The 19,089-nt window shown below is 36.6% G+C and overlaps 3 protein-coding genes and 1 non-coding gene across 4 annotated transcripts; all 4 read left to right on the top strand.

Annotated features, from left to right (window-relative positions):
- Positions 1 to 1,128: 1,128 nt before the first annotated feature.
- Positions 1,129 to 2,324, top strand: LOC112732994 (uncharacterized). Its single transcript, XM_025781834.1, has 2 exons — positions 1,129 to 1,621; positions 1,714 to 2,324. Exons 1-2 carry the CDS (start codon positions 1,129 to 1,131, stop codon positions 2,322 to 2,324), a joined length of 1,104 nt encoding a protein of 367 aa, XP_025637619.1.
- A 9-nt stretch (positions 2,325 to 2,333) lies between these two features.
- On the top strand, positions 2,334 to 3,005 carry LOC114924965 (uncharacterized). Its single transcript, XM_029291205.2, has one exon. The coding sequence runs from the start codon at positions 2,334 to 2,336 to the stop codon at positions 3,003 to 3,005; it is 672 nt and encodes a 223-aa protein (XP_029147038.2).
- Positions 3,006 to 10,912: 7,907 nt separating this feature from the next.
- LOC112737671 (mannan endo-1,4-beta-mannosidase 2) lies at positions 10,913 to 14,939 on the top strand. The gene is made up of 5 exons (XM_025787661.3): positions 10,913 to 11,969; positions 12,963 to 13,160; positions 13,656 to 13,778; positions 13,866 to 14,077; positions 14,362 to 14,939. Exons 1-5 carry the CDS (start codon positions 11,613 to 11,615, stop codon positions 14,753 to 14,755), a joined length of 1,284 nt encoding a protein of 427 aa, XP_025643446.1. The 5' UTR covers positions 10,913 to 11,612; the 3' UTR covers positions 14,756 to 14,939.
- A 428-nt stretch (positions 14,940 to 15,367) lies between these two features.
- On the top strand, positions 15,368 to 15,440 carry TRNAE-CUC (transfer RNA glutamic acid (anticodon CUC)). Its single transcript has one exon. It is a non-coding gene; the product is annotated as a tRNA-Glu (tRNA).
- Positions 15,441 to 19,089: the final 3,649 nt, after the last annotated feature.

Here is a 19,089-nt window from a genome sequence, read left to right as displayed (position 1 = left end):
CAATGCCACCAACCACGAAATAGAGATCCACACCAACTCGCAGAAGGCGCCCACGAAATGGGGGGGGGGGGACAGCAGCAGAGTCCATCTCAGCTGCGCCGACCACGAAATGAGAGAGTAGCCATTTAGTGGCTGGCGCCCACGAGATGGGGATTTCATGGCAGGCGGTCACGAATTGGTGGACTTCTTGTGTACCGGCCACGAAATGGTAAAATAGTTTTCCTATATAAACGCTTGTGGATCAACGGCGAAAGAAAACATTGTCACTCTCGTCTCACACTCCAAACTTCCCTCAACCTCTGCACCCTCTTTCTTTTTTTAAAATTTCTAGGTAGTGAATTTGGATCTGAGATTTGTATGGTGGGGGAAAACGTTTACGTGATTATATATCCTAATGGAGAAATTTCTCACACGGCAGAAGGTATTACCTTTGTTTACGACGATCCACTGTGGATAATGATTCCACCACAAACATCGTTGCAAGATTTGAAGAATCTGATTCTGATGCATACCGGAATGGTTGGAAAAAAGGAAATTACGAAACTGACCTACAGAATGCCGGTTGCGGTGGCCAACTCGTTTTCCTATAAAAAAATGCAGATAAAAGCTGATCAGCATGTGTCGATGATGTTTTCTTATCATCGCAGCATAGGAAGCATCTATTCATTGGAGCTTTGTCTGAATGTTCAGGACATTGGTGGAAGCTCGTCCAGTTCGAATAATGTGGAGGGTGTCGGAAACCGCGGAGCAGGTGATTTTGTTCCAGATCGGGACACCAGTAGGGCCCCAAGTCCAAGCTTCAATGCATTTGTCCCGCGGGTACAAAATTTAGTTATTTGTGAAGCACGCCCCGCCCCTTCTACACATGTGGGGGTCGATAGGCTTCCAGAGGTTGCTATTGCAGATATGTCTGACGAGGATGAGATTGAAGATTTTAGCGGTGATGAGGCAGATGTCGTTCCAGAGACGTAGCCTCTACATGGCAATGATTTTCCTCCAACACGGGTCGAACCTGGAGGTGGTGGTGGTTCTTCCTCGACACCGGCACACTACCTATCCTTAAATTTGGGAGCAATGCATTCGACTAACGCAGAGGACGGACGGAGCACGTATCCTGTGTCAGGCGAGATGGAGCTTGAGATTGGGTTGAAGTTTTTTACCCGGGAATCAGCAATGCTAGCGGTAAAAAACTACAACATCCGTAGGAGTGCAGAATATAAGGTTGTAGAGTTAGACCAAAGTAGGTACGTATGTCGATGTAAGCAGTTCGGGGATCAATGTCGTTGGATGGTGCGGGTTGCGAAGACAAGGTCCTGTAGATTTTGGAAAATCCGAAAGTATGAAGGTCCTCATACTTGCTTGGCAAGTACAATGTCTCAAGACCACGCCCAACTCGATAGCAACGTCATCTGCCAGCACATATTTTCCATGGTGCATGCTGATGCGACGATTTGTGTAAAGGTGTTGCAAGGATCAGTAGAGTCAGCGTACGGTTACAAGGTATCTTACAAGAAGGTTTGGCACGCGAAGCAGAAGGCAATCGCAAGGATCTATGGTGATTGGGACGAATCATATGACCAGCTGCGTAGATACCTCAGTGCTCTCCAAGCTTTCGTCCCAGGTATTACTTGTATATCATTATGCAAAGGTCTTTGGTCTTTACTATCCGTTTAGTCGTTAACATGTTTAACTAAGTAAGCTTTTTCGCAACAGGGACAATTGTTGACCTCCAAACTCTGCTGTACTATGTCGGGAACAGACTAGACCGTGGTAGTGTCATGTTTCACCAGGTTTTCTGGTCGTTCCCTTCATGTATTGAAGCTTTTAGGCACTGTAAACCGCTAGTCTCAGTGGACGGGACACACCTGTATGGTAAGTACGCAGGCACCCTTCTCATGGGCATTGCACAGGACGAGAATAACAATATTCTACCGGTTGCTTTCGCACTTGTCGAAAGAGAGAATACAGATTCATGGTACTTCTTCCTAACCAATTTGAGGAGGCATGTCGTAACTCGGCCGGGAGTTCTGCTTATATCCGACAGGCATGCGGCAATAAAGGCCGCATTGGAACGTGAGGGGTGTGGCTGGGAACACAATGTGTACTGTGTTCGACATATTGCCTCCAACTTTGCTACCAGTTTCAAGAGTAAGGAAGCCAAGAGACACCTAGTTAACGCTGCATATTCGAAGACGCAAGAGCAGTCGCAGTACTACCTGGAGCTAATCAGTAGCGAGGATCCGGTAACATCTCCGCAGATGATGGAGTGGATCCGAGGGCTAGAGCCACCTAAATGGTTACAGCACCTAGATGAGGGCCGATGATACGGCCACATGACGACGAACCTCTCTGAGTGTATAAACTCCGTCCTGAATGGCACCAGAAATTTACCAGTGTGTGCAATTGTCAAGTCTACCTACCATCGCCTGAATGAGTTATTCGTCATGAAGGGTCGGCAAGCACAGGCGCAGGTTGCAAGTGGTCAGGTGTTCTCACAGTTCTTGCAGAAAGCCATACTAGCGAACCGTGAGGGCATTCCCCAGATGTTGGTGACGTCATACGATAGAGCTACCACTATATTCACAGTCGACGAGATAGCTACTGCAGGTGTGCAGTCATGGTTCCGGGTTAATCTTCGGTACCGCAGATGTGATTGTGGTTACTTTCAGGCGTTACATTATCCTTGTGCACATGCTCTGGCCGCGTGTGCATATGCGAGGTTGGACTGGCAAGAGTATGTTGATTTAGTGTACCGTGTTGAGAGTGTGTTTCGGGTCTATCAGATGGAATTCCAACCTGTGCCGGATGAGGAGATGTGGCCCCCAAATGAAGGACCACATATCCGGCCCAACCCCCTTCTACGACGTACAATGGAAGGGCGTCCGGTATCTACTAGGATTCGGAATGAAATGGACGATGTTGAGCCGGGACCAGGTAAGAGGTGCGGCATTTGCAGGCAACCCGGACATACCAGGCGACATTGTCCGCATGCCTCTGCAACCTAAGTTTTAACTAATGTAATTTAATGTAAACTTTTTCCTTTTCCTCAAATGTTTCGTTGTAATGGAGAAGACCCAAATGTTTCGTTTATTGTTTTTGATTCTGTTGTTTCTTTCACATTTGCATTCTCGGTTTGGTATAACGATAATAAAATGCGAGGCTATCGTTACTAACAATAGTCGTCAACAAAGACAAGACGTAAAGTAAATGCATGCTTAATAAAAGAACCGAAACAGCACATCAACTTCAAACAAGAAACAGTACAGGAAATAAAGTCTACATGACATACGAAACAGCAAATGGTAAAAAGGAGAAATAAGTAACACCACGAAAGAACAGTAAAACGAACAACATCAACAAACTAAAACAAGACTAACGGTGCTCGTGACCCAATCTGCCGCCTGTGCCACACGAAGGGGCTCTAGTGTCCCGGCGGGGATGAGCAGCTGGTACCTCAACCTCGTCTGCTGTAGCATCAGCTCCTGTGTAAGAAAGACGTCGGCCTGGTATCTGCATGGCATCATAGGGTCGAAGTGCAGATCTAGCTGTGTCACCAAGAGAAACGGATCTCATCCCCGCATAGGCAGGCTGCGTGAATGTGTCTGAGCGAGGCAGGGCGAGTGCAAGATCAGTGGGGGTGTGCGGGGATGACTGCTGAGGAATAAAATGGTCCAACCTGTCGAATAATGAAGAGAAATTTGTCCACCCAACTCTGTCCATTGAATCAATCAAGTCCTGCGTACCTCCCTGGGATGAACCGCCAATCTCGTAGCTATTCTGATATAGCATAAACTGCTGTATGGAAAATGGATGGTGGGGTTCCGTTGGTCCAGCAGGTTGCGGGTAGTAGCAGTCCCCTGCAACTGGAGGAGCCTCTCGGGGAATATGGTGTCCGAAATCTGGCTCAAAACTGGGTCGGTCTTGTTCTGGCAACTCTTGGTCATCCTCCCCATGGTCAGCATGGCCCTCAACTCTGGCTCTGCGGGGACGGCGCCGCCGATGGTCTCGGGGAACGGGAGGCAAATTAACCACAGGGCCTCGTCCATACTCTGCGGGAGCATCTGCAGGGACAGCGTCACCCCGCGGGTCATGCAGTGCGTCAGGGGCAGACAGAAACCTCCTTGTTCTCTCACAGTACCACCTATAATAATCATGGCTGGGACGCAATGTATCTGCACGATCAATCCGCAGCAGGTATGCATCCGTGCGCCGGTTGCCCCATACCTCAAACTATTCTGATAGTCGAACCGGCCACCAACCGTCGTCATTACGGGATGATTGTCGATGGAAGGTATCAATGTTAAGCGGCGGATTTGGATGTCCTTGCTTTCCCCCAAACTGTCGTAACACCCGGTCAATATTTAGGATCTCAATCCACCTGAAAAATATAAGAGGCACAACGGCGCTATAGAAATCTCCATGCGGGTGGCCGAAGAATTCTGCGGGAACTCTAGACAGAATTTGGGGTTCCATGTACGGTTGCCAAACAAACTGCAAATATAAAGGAACGCCGTCACTACAGCCACATAGGCAGGTATTGAGTACATAATAAACACAACGGCCACCAACCTCATCAACTTGCAGATTGTCCAAGCGCAGGCGGTGCCTAAGTAGGCGCTGCTCAGCATAGTCATTCTGTCCTTTTTTTTCCTGCCCACCTGTTGGACAACCATAAACTTAATCACAAATATACATTTCCAAGATTAAAGAAAACTTCATAAAAGTCACTAAGTGTGAAGCATAAAGTAAATACCTCGTGGCCAAAGGAAAACTAAAGGGTGTTGTAACATTCGGGGCCCAGAAGGGTAATCTGTAGTAAATCCACGACATGAGCAAGGTATGACACCCAGCCATACCCTCAACACTGTAGTCTGTTGCTAGGCACATAGAACGCTATAACCAACAGAGGACGGCACTACCCCAACTGTAGGTGCCAATGGCATCAAAGTCAGCCAATAATGGCAGATATCGTACATGGACTGTGTTGTTGGCCTTGTCCGGGAGAAGCACGCCTCCCAACAAGTAAAGTATGTAACATCGTGCATACTGCATGAGACCATTATCATCTAACTCAAGCGGCATCTGCTGAAGACGAGTTCTCAGCCACTTCAACTTGATGTTGTACTTCGTTGTGCCTACGTGGCCGGGGGGAACCTCACCTAGAAGTTCATGACACCATTCCCAAATATCTCTCTGATGAAACTTACTCCATGACCTCAAAGTACCGCTAACAGGCTGTCCATCTATAGGTAGACCTAGCTGCATGGCTACATCCTCCAGAGTTATAGTACACTCACCCCAAGGGAGATGAAAAGTATGCGTCTCTGGACGCCACCGTTCCACAAAGGCACTAATAAGCGGATTATCGTACTCGAAACGCTTGATCAAAGAGGCATGATAAAATCCGGTGCGTCTCAAATAAGGGTCGAGCCTCTCCCGCCTAATTTCCATGGTTGGATCCCCAGGCTCTAACATGAATACATCTACGAGCGTGCCATGAGGAGTAAGAACACGTGTGGGCTACAACATAGAAAACCAAGAACGACAACAGTTAGAAATACTCTATAAAAAAAGGTTTATATCATAAAAATATTACTAACAATCCCTAACAATAGCAAATTGATTAATGGTGTAAACGAACCTTAAGGAATAAGTGTGCCGCTATATGATGTTCGTCCAGCCGGTTCAAGTTCTCCTCCACGTTCACCCCACCCCCACTCATATTAAGTTATTTTTTAAATTGAAAAAATCACTACCAGAAGCTCACCTCCTCTCAGGTTACATTTACCATGCTAACCACTTTTTTTTCCTACCCCACTTGGAATTTAACCGTGCATGAAAGCTCTCCCCACCCCCCCTTTTATACAACTCTTGGCTCCCTTTCCAAGTGTCCCCTGCCACCAGACACAGCCAATGCATGTGACCTTGCTGCTGCTGCCGTTCAGAACGCCCAACTCGTGGGCGCTAGGAACGAATCCACCCACTTCGTTGGCGCCGCCAGCTAATTGGCCATTTCGTGGGCGCTGGTCTTGACATTGACCATTTTGTGAGCGCCGTAATTGATGTGTTCCACCTCCTATGTGGCAGCCACGAAGTTGAAAAGCTGCTCCTGCTCCTCCCATTTCGTGGGCGCCTTCTGCGAGTTGGTGTGGATCTCCATTTCGTGGCCGGTGGCATTGAGTTGGGCATGCGTATTTGAGGCATTAAAGCAAGCCATGCATATTCCTGGAATAAATGTTTCCCCCATGCATATTTATATAAAAAAGCTCCTTCATTGACAGAATAGTAGATGTGACCAACAAAATATAAAATGTATGTATACACTTGACTCATTAAATAATTCGTGAGTAATTTTATCTATCGTATAATTTTTTGTGTATATTTGTCAATTTTTTTTAACAAATACTACTTCAAACCAAATACAGAAATTAAACCTACGATAAAAAAATACTCATTTCAGTTTCTGATAATTTTTTTGAAGGACTACGATGCCAATAAAAAAAAAACTATTTCGACTTCTAGTAATTAATTTTGTGAGATTGATTAATCTTTCTGACAATGATTTCTCTAAAAAACATGCTTATGTGATTTGTTAATTACTAATATATCTTCTATTTAATTTTTATAAGTAAAAATAATTTAAAAATTACTAATATTTTTTAATTTTACACAACAAATTTAATCAATTTATTTAAAAAAGATAATCACAAAAAAAAACTAACAATTATTATTAAAAGACAACGAAATTTTAAAAAAAAAATTTGTCAATTCTAATTGATTTTTAATAGATAAATAAATAATTTAACATATTATGTAGGTTTATTCCATTAATACAAAAAAAGTTATTAATAGAAAGACTCATCAACCTTACAAAAATAAAATTTAAGAACCAAAAAAGTTTTTTTTAATTAAAATTTTCGTTATCTTTTAAAGTAACTGTGTTTAAAATTAAAAAAAAAAAAAAAATGCGCTCAACTGCTCAAGTATTTGATCGTATATTATAATCTGTAACCATGGTTATGTTGTTCATTTTATACTCATTGTTTGCTTGCATTTTTTTCTCCCCTGAAGTGACATAGCTACATAATAGAAGAGCAATTGATTGCGTGTATAAATCAACTTCAAAGCGTGATGAAAATATTTGTTTGTGCCTTTGACGCTCACAAAAAGGGTTAATGTTAATCATTACAAATTAGATGAATTGGAACAGGTTCACAGCAATTATAATTTGAACTACTAAGTCTAAAGGTAACCATGATTAAGATGTATTGACCTTAGAATTCGAGTAGATTGATTATCTCGAACGCTAGAATATATAATTAAATTATAATTATTCTAATTATAAAACCTACACTGAGATCCAGCGAATTAATATATTGATTCTGATCTCTTTCTATAAGCAAAGACTATTATTTTTATAAACAAATCACCAAAATGCATTTTATTTTTCAAAAAAATAAAAGTAAAAATAAAAAATCTCATGCTAGTTGTGGCTTCCACGTGAAATATCAAATATGCCAACATTCGTAAACTGCAGAATATATAATTATATATCATATCACTTTTGTAATTGGTGGGGGAATCTGGACCTGTTATATATGCACATACCTAGCCTATATACTGATAAGTAATTTTAATTTCATTTTCTTCTCTCTTATACTTTATTTATTTTATTCAATTCAAATGAAATGCAGAAGAATTATCCCCGAAACTAAGCTGTGAACTTGACTGCTTTTATCTGTTATAATATATAATATATATTAATTGATAGATTTTTTGCATAAAAATTTAGAGGATACTATATGATTCAATTATATTTATTAAAGTTTACAACTATGAAAATACTTATTAATTTTATTGTAAAATTTTTGTATCGGAGACTTATTTAGATGATTAATCTAGTTTGCAGTCAAGTAACCGTAGGAGAACTTTTATAACAATTTTAAATTTTTGTTTTCATAAAATCCAACAAACTCAATATTTTACTTGAACGTCAAATCAATCAATTTGATATAAATATTTGGGTAAAACACACAATAATCAAACCTAAACCTAATTTAATATTATACAATTTATCCAAATAAAAAAAAAGTTATATAATTTTTTCAATCATTTCTCTATGTAAATTAAATGAGCCAAACTCGATTTAGCTATTCTTTATGTACATCGAAACACACTGATTTGATTTATGCATGCATCCTATCCTAATAAATCTAATTATATCGTTTCGATTTAGCCATACCTAATAATTCGAAACAAGTCGTTTCGATTTAGCTTATATAATTCGAATAGTACTAATTAGATTTATCATGTATACATAAATCGAACTAGACAAATTTGATTTACTATGAGGTCAATCTATATAATTATGATATGAATGTAAATTCTGTATGAGAGTAAAACACAATGACCAGTGAGAATAGTTTTCTAGTATTGGTGCATTATAGAGGGTCCATTAAAAAAAAACACGTTCTGGAATTAAGTTTACTGATAAGGATCCTTTAGTGTTTTTCTGAAACCTTCAACAAGTTTCACTGAGTTCCTGAATTCTATAATCCAAAAACTAAGATTGTAAAGCGTGAAACGAGTTGAGAAGTTATTCTATAAAATTCCGATTTCAGTTTTGCGGGATGACGTGAAGTACGATTCGTTCATCATAGGGAGTAATGAAGATTTGGAAGTTTTATTCCATTGTCGTCGGCAGTTTTCAGAGGTCATCAGGACCCCTGAGCTGTTGGCCAAGCTTGTAGATGTGGTCTCCAACTTAGGTAGGTGATTCGAACCGAAATTCCCGAACTCCAGCAACGGCAACCTATTCTAGTTCGAGGCCTAGTGGTGCCTCTTCATCCGTGCCTGTGATTGCACCTGAGGCAATGTTGGTTGCCTCTTCGTCCTTCGCAGCTGATCTAAACCGCAGTAGTGACAGAGAAGCAGGTATTACTAATACGACGCTAGCTTCATTACAGGGTGGAACACCAAATGATATAGAGGATGTACTGCGGGATGATGATGACGATGATGATGTTGAGCCAGACATCATTGCCGATGATGATGGTGATGACATAGCAGGCAGCGCCGGGTGGTGTAACGTCTAGTTTAGAGACTCAACAGTACCCCCGCACTTTTTAAATTTGAATTTGGATGCCATGAGATAGCAGGAGATTCCTGGTGAACCTGTTGGATTTGGTGCAATAGATACACAGGATACTGGAGGACTAGTAGAGTTTTAGGTTGGTCAGCAGTTTCAGAATAAAAAGGAGGCCGTGTTAAGCGTGAAGACATATAGCATCCGATAGGGCTGGCAATGGGTAGGGTAGGGTAGGGTTTGGACTCTACCCTAACCCTACCCGTGGGTTGAAAACTTTTTTAAAATTCTACCCTACCTTATTTGCGGGTTGAGAATTTCTCAACTCTAACTTTACCTGCACCCTAAAGTTCTAAACCCGACCTTACTGCAGAAAAATAAAAAAATTCAAGTAAATATAAAATTCAATCATTCCAAATTTCATATATATTAATAAAATAGAAAATAAAAAACTAAGTTCAAATTAAAATTAAAAATAATAAAATCTTAAAGAAATCTAACATAAAATTACAAATAATATGTTCATCAACTAACTTAGTGATTATTTCAAGTTTTTATAAAAGAAAGATTGTGGGTTCAATACTCACTTTCTTCACTCTATACTAATATACATAACTTATATATATATAAAATATTAGGGGTGCGGGTAGGGTAGGGTACGGGTTACCCTACCCTACCCGCAGGCGAATTCGTACCGCACCCTACCCTACTCGCAGCAGGTCGAGTAGACAACCCTACCCGAACGTGTTGGTCCGGGTTTGGTACCCGCGGGTAGGGTATAAATTGCCAGCCCTAGCATCCGACGCGGGGTTCAGTACAAAGTGGTAGAGTGTTTGAGCTGAAGTTTCTCTAAAATTTGGTGGGACAGGGTTTTAGATTTGTGATTCGAATAAGTTCAATTCGAATTCTATTTATAGGAATCCTCTTAGTAAATCTAATGAGTCTCTTTTGAATTACCATGGGCAAAAAACTGTGTGTAATTCGAAACAGCCATAATCAAATTACTATGGGCAGCACACTAGGAGTAAATCAAAACAGGTTGTTTTGAATTACTGTGGGCTCACGTGCATGGCTAAATTGAAACAATGTGATTAGATTTATTAGGATAGGATGCATGTATGCATAAATCAAACCAGTGTGTTTCGATTTACATAGAAAATAGCCAAATTGAGTCTGACTCATTTAATTTATATATAGAGAGGTAATTAAAAAAATTCATGTAATATTTTTTTATTTAGATAAATCGTATAATATTGAATTGAATTTAGTTGAATCGTTTGTTTTATCATAAATATTTTATCAATTTATTGTTTCATTTGTAACAACCATATACTAAACTCTTATTAGAAATTACACGTGAATAAATTTTTTTATTTTTAATTATTTTTTATAATATTTTTTAATTATTTAAAAAAGTGTGATATTTTATTTTATATTTTTAAGTAAAATAAAAAAATATGAAAAAATTATTAAATAATAAACATAATATTTTATCAAATAGTTAAAAAAATATTGAGAAAATCTACTTCTCAATACATAAGATAACTATTAATGGTGCATTACAATTGCATTTATTTTGCATAATTAATAAATAATTTAGTTATTAATTTTCCTAATTATATATATATATATATATATATATATATATATATATTGTCTTAAAAGTTTTATAAATACAAGCATCTAATCTTTTGCATTATCAAGCACACAACATGTTTTAAATTATACCCACAATATGTATTAAAATAAAAAATTCAATTATTATTTTTTTCTCTCTATACCTTTTAGTTGATTTGGTAGAACATGAATAAGACTGTTCAATAAATCAAGGCCCACAGACAAGAGTTTATTGAAAATTAAAGACAAGTTCCTTAAAATATTAGAACTGAACAATGGTTTCCACACTTGCCAGATCTAATTGATATTCCGATACAAACATCTCACCCCACCACACACACACTCACCATCTTCTTCTTCACTTTTCTCCTCTTTTTTCCTTCTTTTGTCCTCAACCCTAGTCACACAAACCCTATTAATTTTCCATTTTTTTTAACTTTTACTATTCTGTATAAGAGAAAAGCATGTGAGTCTTTTTCAGTTTTCATGTGGGGGGTTTTGAACCTTGTAAGCAACAAGCATTCCCCATTTTCATGAACAGCTACACAAAGCACTTACCCTATAAAATCTCCTTTGTTACTTGCACCAACCTTCATCAAAGTTTCAATCTTTATGCACTCAGATTGTTCAAGTTCACGCCTTTGATTGCCATTAATAATCTTCCCAAAGAGAAAGAGAGAGATCTAAGCATTCTAAGAACACTCACATTCACATTCAAATTCACATCTGGGCTTGAAAGGTGAGTGAGGTTCAGATATTCTTCATCTTTGGTATACAAAAAAAAAAAAAAAAAAAGAGTGACCCTTTTAATATAGAGCTAAAAGGGTAACTGGGGATCTCTTCAAGCCATTGAATTTCATTAGTTTTCACATAGCAAAAAAGAATCTTGTACAGAATAATAAGAGAAGCAATGGTGGCTGGGAATGGTTTATTTTATCCCATTTTCGGCTTTGCATCGTTGGTTCTATTCATTTACATGTCTTTTGGGGACATGAGGTTGGGTTTTGAGGAAGGGCCAGAAGTGTCTTTTGTGGGTAGAAACGGTACACAGTTTGTGTTGGATGGAAAACCTTTCTACATCAATGGTTGGAACTCTTACTGGTTAATGGTGCAATCTGTGGATGATTATTCAAGGCCAAGGGTGCGTGAGATGCTGAGAGCTGGGGCCAAGATGGGACTCACTGTCTGCAGAACTTGGGCTTTCAATGATGGTGACTACAATGCCCTTCAAACTTCACCTGGTGTCTTCAATGAGCAAGCTTTCAGGGTATTCATTCTATTTGTAGTAGGTTTAGCTTGTTGTGGCTTTTAACTTTTTAATGCTCTTTTTGTTTCATGCAGTTCTCCCTAGAATTCATCATTTCTATTTTTTGGAATATATATTTTAAATTTTAGGTTTTCTATGGTTGATTAAGGATACCGACATAGTTAGACTTGGATCAGTGTCTAGTAATGGTGGTAATACGGAAGCTATTTTGGTTTTGTTTTCTTTATGAGTGGTTTATGAGTCACTTGTTATTTTTTCCCCAGGAAATTGGGTTTTATGTTTAGACTAGGGTTACAGAATTGGATTTGTATAATTTGATGGAAAATCTGGCTTTGGATATGTGTAATTGCTGAGATTCATTAGGGCAGAGAGCAGGGATACACTGATAGTGGTTAAATATGACGAGCCGCAGCATGCTTGTTGGTGCTGGGATGAATTTTCTGGCTATGTTTACCATTGTTCTTCGGTATGATGATCTGTAACTTGTGTTTGCGAGGTGTCTATGTCCTATCCCATTGTCTCTAGTTTTTGGGTGGATAGATCCCTAGACATACTGACATAGATAGTAGATACATATATCTGTTTTCTTCTCCAGAAAATAAGTTTGTGTTTCCAAGTGTGTTTGCACATCTATCATAAAACAATTACGAAATGGACCCTTAGTGTAGGATACAAGTGGTCCCTCTCTCTTGGTTCAATCAATAGTCTAAGGTGAAGATCGCCTTTATGTTATTAATTGAAAAGTTTATGTGTGATTATTAAGTTTTTGAAACTTTTATTACATGCTTTTTGAAATATATTCTTGTAGAAGTTTACGAGGGTTGTCTTGGAAATTTGCATCTTGCTGTATCTATCCCTCTGAACTCTGATCATGCTTGATAGAATTAAAAACAGCTTTATGTCGAATTACTGATGAAGTGAACTAGTTACTTTATTAATTAGCATTGGCTGGTGAACGATGAAAACTTTTCTGAGCTTTTGATTGGGTGACAGGCTTTGGATTACGTTATAGCAGAAGCAAGGCGCCATGGAGTTAGGCTGCTCCTAAGCTTAGTGAATAACTTGCACGCATATGGTGGGAAGACTCAGTATGTTGAATGGGCATGGCAAGAAGGGGTCGGACTAAGCTCATCTAATGATTCTTTTTTCTATGATCCATCAATTCGTAGTTATTTCAAGAATTATGTAAAGGTATGATAGGTCAATTGCAGCTTCTCAGTACTTTTTCCCTTCTTTCTCTCTCTAAAATTATCCTGGATGGGATATTGATGAGCCATTCTGCTAAATCTTTTAATGTTTTAACAGATTGAATCATCATTGTATCAGTTTAGCTTTGTTTAGAAACAAAGAGCAAGATGATCTAATGCAAAACTTTTCTTTTCTTAAAATGTGTAAGCCTTAATTCTGAAGCTTCATTGAGTTTGTTTCCTTTTGCATACTAAATTTGAAACATATGGATATGGGAATGATAGACATGATACCATGATCCCGACTTAAACAGCACCATTAGGCTCTATCGAAAAATGAAATTTCATTAATTAGAGAATAAATTTCAATACGTGAAACTTTTGCTTACTGACTATATCTTTGCATGGTTAAACCTCCGTCTTTATTTTTTATGACATTTCAAATTTTCAATTTAGCAGCAACTATTGTTTGATAACTTAGCTGTTTAATTTTCCGCAGACTATTCTGACAAGGAAAAATACTATTACTGGAATCGAATATAGAAATGACCCCATCATTTTTGGTTGGGAGTTAATTAACGAACCTAGGTGCATGACGGATCCTTCTGGAGACACTCTCCAAGTAAGTCCTGTATTCAAATATGGTGATGTTACTGCTTCTTTTGTATATTCCGAGTATTCGATGTACTTAATGGGAGTTTATTTGCAGGATTGGATAGAAGAAATGTCAGCTTTTGTCAAAGTGATCGACAAGAACCATCTTGTGACTGTTGGTCTTGAAGGCTTTTATGGTCCTAATGACCCAAAGCGTTTGACGGTCAACCCTGAGGCTTGGGCATCCAGACTTGGATCTGATTTTATTAGGAATTCCAAAACTGTGAATGTCGATTTCACCTCTGTTCATATATACCCTGACCACTGGTATGCATTGGATGACTTCTATCTATTGTTTTAGATCTTCATCGCACAAGGAACTAAAATTTAGAAATTCACAAGAACTCCACTTGCAGAGTGAAATATTATCTGCTTTACATGGTTTACTATCTAGAATAATTCGGTTGAAATTTCATCATGCTCTTTAAGATCTGCCTTCTGATTCCATATTCAGGGAATTCGACAAGTCTGAAATCTTCTTTTCAGATTTTGCTTTCTCTTTTGTACTTTGTCCTTTATTTAATCATATTTTACTTTATACTCCTGCATAGGTTTCGCGAGGAAGTATATGAAGACTATATGAAATTCGTCTCTAAGTGGATGCTTTCGCACATCGAAGACGGAGACAAGATTTTGAATAAGCCGGTCTTGTTCTCTGAATATGGATTATCAGACACAATCAAGAACTTCTCGCTCTCTAACCGAGAAAACATGTACAGAGTGATTTTAAACATTATCTACAAATCTGCTAAGAAAAGAAGGTCAGGAGCCGGCGCGCTAGTCTGGCAATTCTTAGCCGGAGGAATGACCGAGTTCCTTGACGATTTTGGGATGGTCCCATGGGAGAGGTCGTCGACATATTCGCTTTTTGTCGAACAAGCCTGCAGATTGGCCAAACTCAATGGATGGACTCAAAGGGACATGAGCTTCAAAGAATTTTGTTAACAAAATTTGTGAGGAAGGAAAGAAAAAAAAGGACTAGTAAATGGGTTCAAATGGTTGGTTTTGTATAATATTCCTTACTTTGCATCACCAGTGTTTGAGTTATTAATAGAGTATATAATGTTGTAGCATAGATTATATACTAATAACAATGTTACTTTAAAGCATGCAATTTTTTCTTAAATCATTGCTAGTTTGCCTTCTTATAGCTACTATTTGTTAGTTAGATTCATTAAATATTATGGATGGATTTGCATATAGTCCACATGAAATCTCAACCACCATCAACAACTTTGAATTTGAGGACCACTCATGATGCTAGCAGAGTAGCAGTTGTCTTGGTGAGCCCATGAAAAAATGCAACTACCAAACCAACACACAGAAAACCACACGTTGGTTGATTAGTATTAGTATTATTCTATCATTTACTGACAATATTTTCTCATTTCATTACTCCACGTTGGTCCTTTTCTAGTTCCAGCATCTTCTTCAAGCAATTGGTGCAAAACTTATCGTCAAATTTAACAACCTCTTATTGGTTAAAATTTGTTAAGATATATGAGAACGTAGAAGAGTTTTTGCTTTTTATTATTTTATTGCAAGCCTTAACAACAATCCGTTGTAGTCTAGGTGGTTAGGATACTCGGCTCTCACCCGAGAGACCCGGGTTCAAGTCCCGGCAACGGAAAGTCTTTTTAACCTTTTTCTCTTTTTTTTTCTTTTCTTATTTTTGTCTTAGCCTTCCTCGGATTGGGCCTTTCGCTTCTTGGGCCCTTACAACAATAACATAATACCCAGTGAGAATATAGAAAACATATGACAATACCAGGACTTGTTCCTCTGACCCAAAAAAAAAAAAAAAAGGACTTGTGCCAAGAATTATGACAAAACATAAATAAAATAGAAAGAAAGAAATCACGTGTTCCCTGAAAATTGAGGTTATGATGTCTCCTGCAAATAATAATAATTAGGGCAAATGATGCATATAAATCAAGTAGAGAGTGGTTTTACACAATTCCACCAAAGATAAAAATGTTACAAGGTTCTACCAACAGCACATTTCTATATAGTTCGAATTAGAGCCGCTCGAATTACACATATATACTAATACGAATCACCCTGATTCAAATTACACACACTAACATAAACTAATTCGAATCACCCTGATTCAAATTACATATACTAACACACACTAATTCGAAACAGCTCCATTTGAACTAGCCATTTTGTCATCCCCTGTTTCAAATTACTCCTTGTTTTTCCTATATAAGGAGTTCGAACTAACCTCATTCAAACCACTATTCTAAATCCATGCCCCACCAAATCCCAAAGAAAATGACCCAGTACAACTCCAACAAAGGCTTGAGCGGAATATTTAGCCGATGGGGGATAATCCGGACCGACTTTATCGTTTGGATGTAGTAGCCCATATAGCTGGTGTTATCAATGAAAAGGTTAGTGCGAACTTGTTCTTTTAAAATAGGAGTGAATAATTTTTTTTTTTTTTTTATATTTTTACTTTTGATGTGTTAGAATGGTAGTCATTATGTACGGTTGCTAAGTTAGATAGGAGTGCCATACAAGTGATTTTGTTAGTGGTTTTGTTAGTGAATGATGTTAGCGGCTTTGTTAGTGGCTTTGTTAGTGGTTTTGTTAGTGAATGATGTTAGTGGTTTTGTTAGTGAATGATGTTAGCGAATGATGTTAGTGATTTTGTTAGTGGTATTGTTAGTGGTTTTGTTAGTGAATGATGCTTTGTTAGTGAATGAAGTTAGTGGTTTTTATATTCTAGTACATTATGTTTGCAGCCCCAGCGATGTACATTTGAGATTAATATCCAACTGTCTACATTTCAGAAAAACACCATTATTAATCCAATATAAAAAATAAAAAGTGATAATATGTGTTTTTGAAAAAAATAATAAAATAAAATTGCCGAGGAAAATTTCTATGGCTCATTTTTTATATAGAAAATTTGGGGTTTTTTTTTTGGTTAGAAATGGACCTATTTTGTGTAATTGCAGGTAGAGCAGACCCAACACGCAGAGGATGTGTTGAGTCAGCAAGCAGGATGCGTGTTAGACACGTTTCCACTAGATTGAGGCCAACACGCAAAGTGCGTGTTGGACACGTGTGAATTGTTGATTCGGTGCGATTTCAACACGTGACCTGCGTCGATACGAAACGCAATTCAGAGTAAGATGGAAAATTAAAGAAAGGAACTCCTCTACCTCAATTTGATTTCGTGATACAACAGTTAAGTAAATCACTCTACCTCTTCTGTTCACACCCAAGTTTATCAAAAAAACTCAAAGAAATCTTCATTTATCAAATTTAATCTAGAAAGAGTACGTAATAAAAAGTCTTTAAATAGGCTCCTAACAAATCAACCTAAGAATGAGCCAAATATTCCTAGATATCTCATTTGAATTTAAATCTTCAAAGATAATTTAATTTAAATCAAATTTGATCTTTATTGGATTAGATCAAATTTTATTTAAATTTAAACTTTCTAAAAATACTACTAAATAAATCAGAACTAAATCAAATCTTCTAATAAATCCAACAACAAACCAAACTAAACATAGACTAAAAAGTCCTCATGAACAAATATCATGCGTGGTGGGTGCTTTGCCTATAAAAACTGAGCTCGTTACCATTTTACTTCATTGCAAGAAAGGTGTTTTAGTGTATTGATGGTGTGGTGGAGGATACTGCAAATATAATAGTGTATCACAACAGTAAGATTATAGGAAATACACATGAGGGGGTGAGTTTTGCGTGTGAGAATCTGTTTTCGTTTGTGGTTCTATGCACTATGACTTTTATGGAATTACAGTATGGTCTCTGTCAAATATTAGACAGTGATATTTTAAAAAGTGAGTAATATTGTATATAGGAGTCCAGTTATCGTATTTGGCAGCCTAATACAATTTGATATTATATACGAAACAAGTATTCAACATATGTTTCGTATTCACCAGCAGACTCAGGTGCAACAATCAAAGATTGAGTTGTATATTGAGTTTGAACATATAGTTGCAGATGAGATTCAACATGACTCAAACATGGAAGATGACAAAGTTGAAGTGTATGAAGGAATGAACATTGAAAAATATGTGCGACATCTTCAAGTGTCACCATAACCTCGCCCACCGACAATACGAAAATGTAAGTCTCTGACCTTCATATTTTCACAAAAATAGTTAGCAACACGGTATGTTCTCTAACTTCCGTAATTCTTAAGATCTAGTAAAATTTGTTGTCTATAAGATGTCATCAACCATCAGATGGTATAAGATTTCTGTTTACCTTATATGACCAAAATATATTTATTAATTTTTGAATATAATAATATTGTAACGGAAAATAAACAAATTATTTATTACCAAAAGATAATCATATTAAAATAGAAAATTCTAAATATTTATTAATAATTAATTTTTGAATAACAATATTATAACAGAAAATAAAAAATATTTATTACCTTTAACAATTACAAATTATAATATATTATTATTATCGAAAAAGTGCCATGTTAAAACAGAAATAAAAAATGTCACTTATTAATATTTATATTATTTATTAATTTTAATAATTACAAAATTCAACTAAATGATATTATTTTTGAAAATAATTATATTATAACAGTAAATCAAGAAAAAATTTATTTATCAATAGTTATATTATTCATTAATTTTAATAATTACAAATAAAAATAAAAATATTATTATATTAACAAATAATCATATTAAAACAACAAATCTTAAAAAAAATTATTTATTAATATTGATATTATTTATTAATTTTAAAAATTACAAACTAAATTAAAATAATGTAATTTTTAATAATAATATAACAGAATATCTAAAAAAATATTTATTAATAATTAAATTATTTATTAATTTAATTATTTACAAATTAAAATAAAAAATTATTAAAAAAGAAAATAAAATATAATAACAAAAATTCAGAAAAAATATTTATTAATTTTGATAATTATAAATTTAAATAAATAATATTATTATAACAAAAAATAAACAAATATTAACAAAAAATAAAAAGAACATATTAATATTATCATAGAAAATCCAAAAAATTATTCAAATAATTAATTTCACTAATACTACTAATAATAATATTAATCAAAATAATTACATTAAAAAAAAATACTTGTTAAATACTAAGTTCTAAATTAGCAAAAATAATAAACTTACATAATTAGGTTGTCCTAAATAATTGACAATATGTTTTGTTATTGACATATTATCACGTACCATTTTTGCTAGCATACATTTATTTATTTATTTATTTATTGGTGTGTATTAAGGGAATAA

The sequence above is a fragment of the Arachis hypogaea genome, chromosome 13 (genome assembly GCF_003086295.3).
Source record: "Arachis hypogaea cultivar Tifrunner chromosome 13, arahy.Tifrunner.gnm2.J5K5, whole genome shotgun sequence".
Classification (NCBI taxonomy): Eukaryota; Viridiplantae; Streptophyta; class Magnoliopsida; order Fabales; family Fabaceae; genus Arachis; species Arachis hypogaea.
This window is presented reverse-complemented; position numbering and strand designations above follow the sequence as displayed.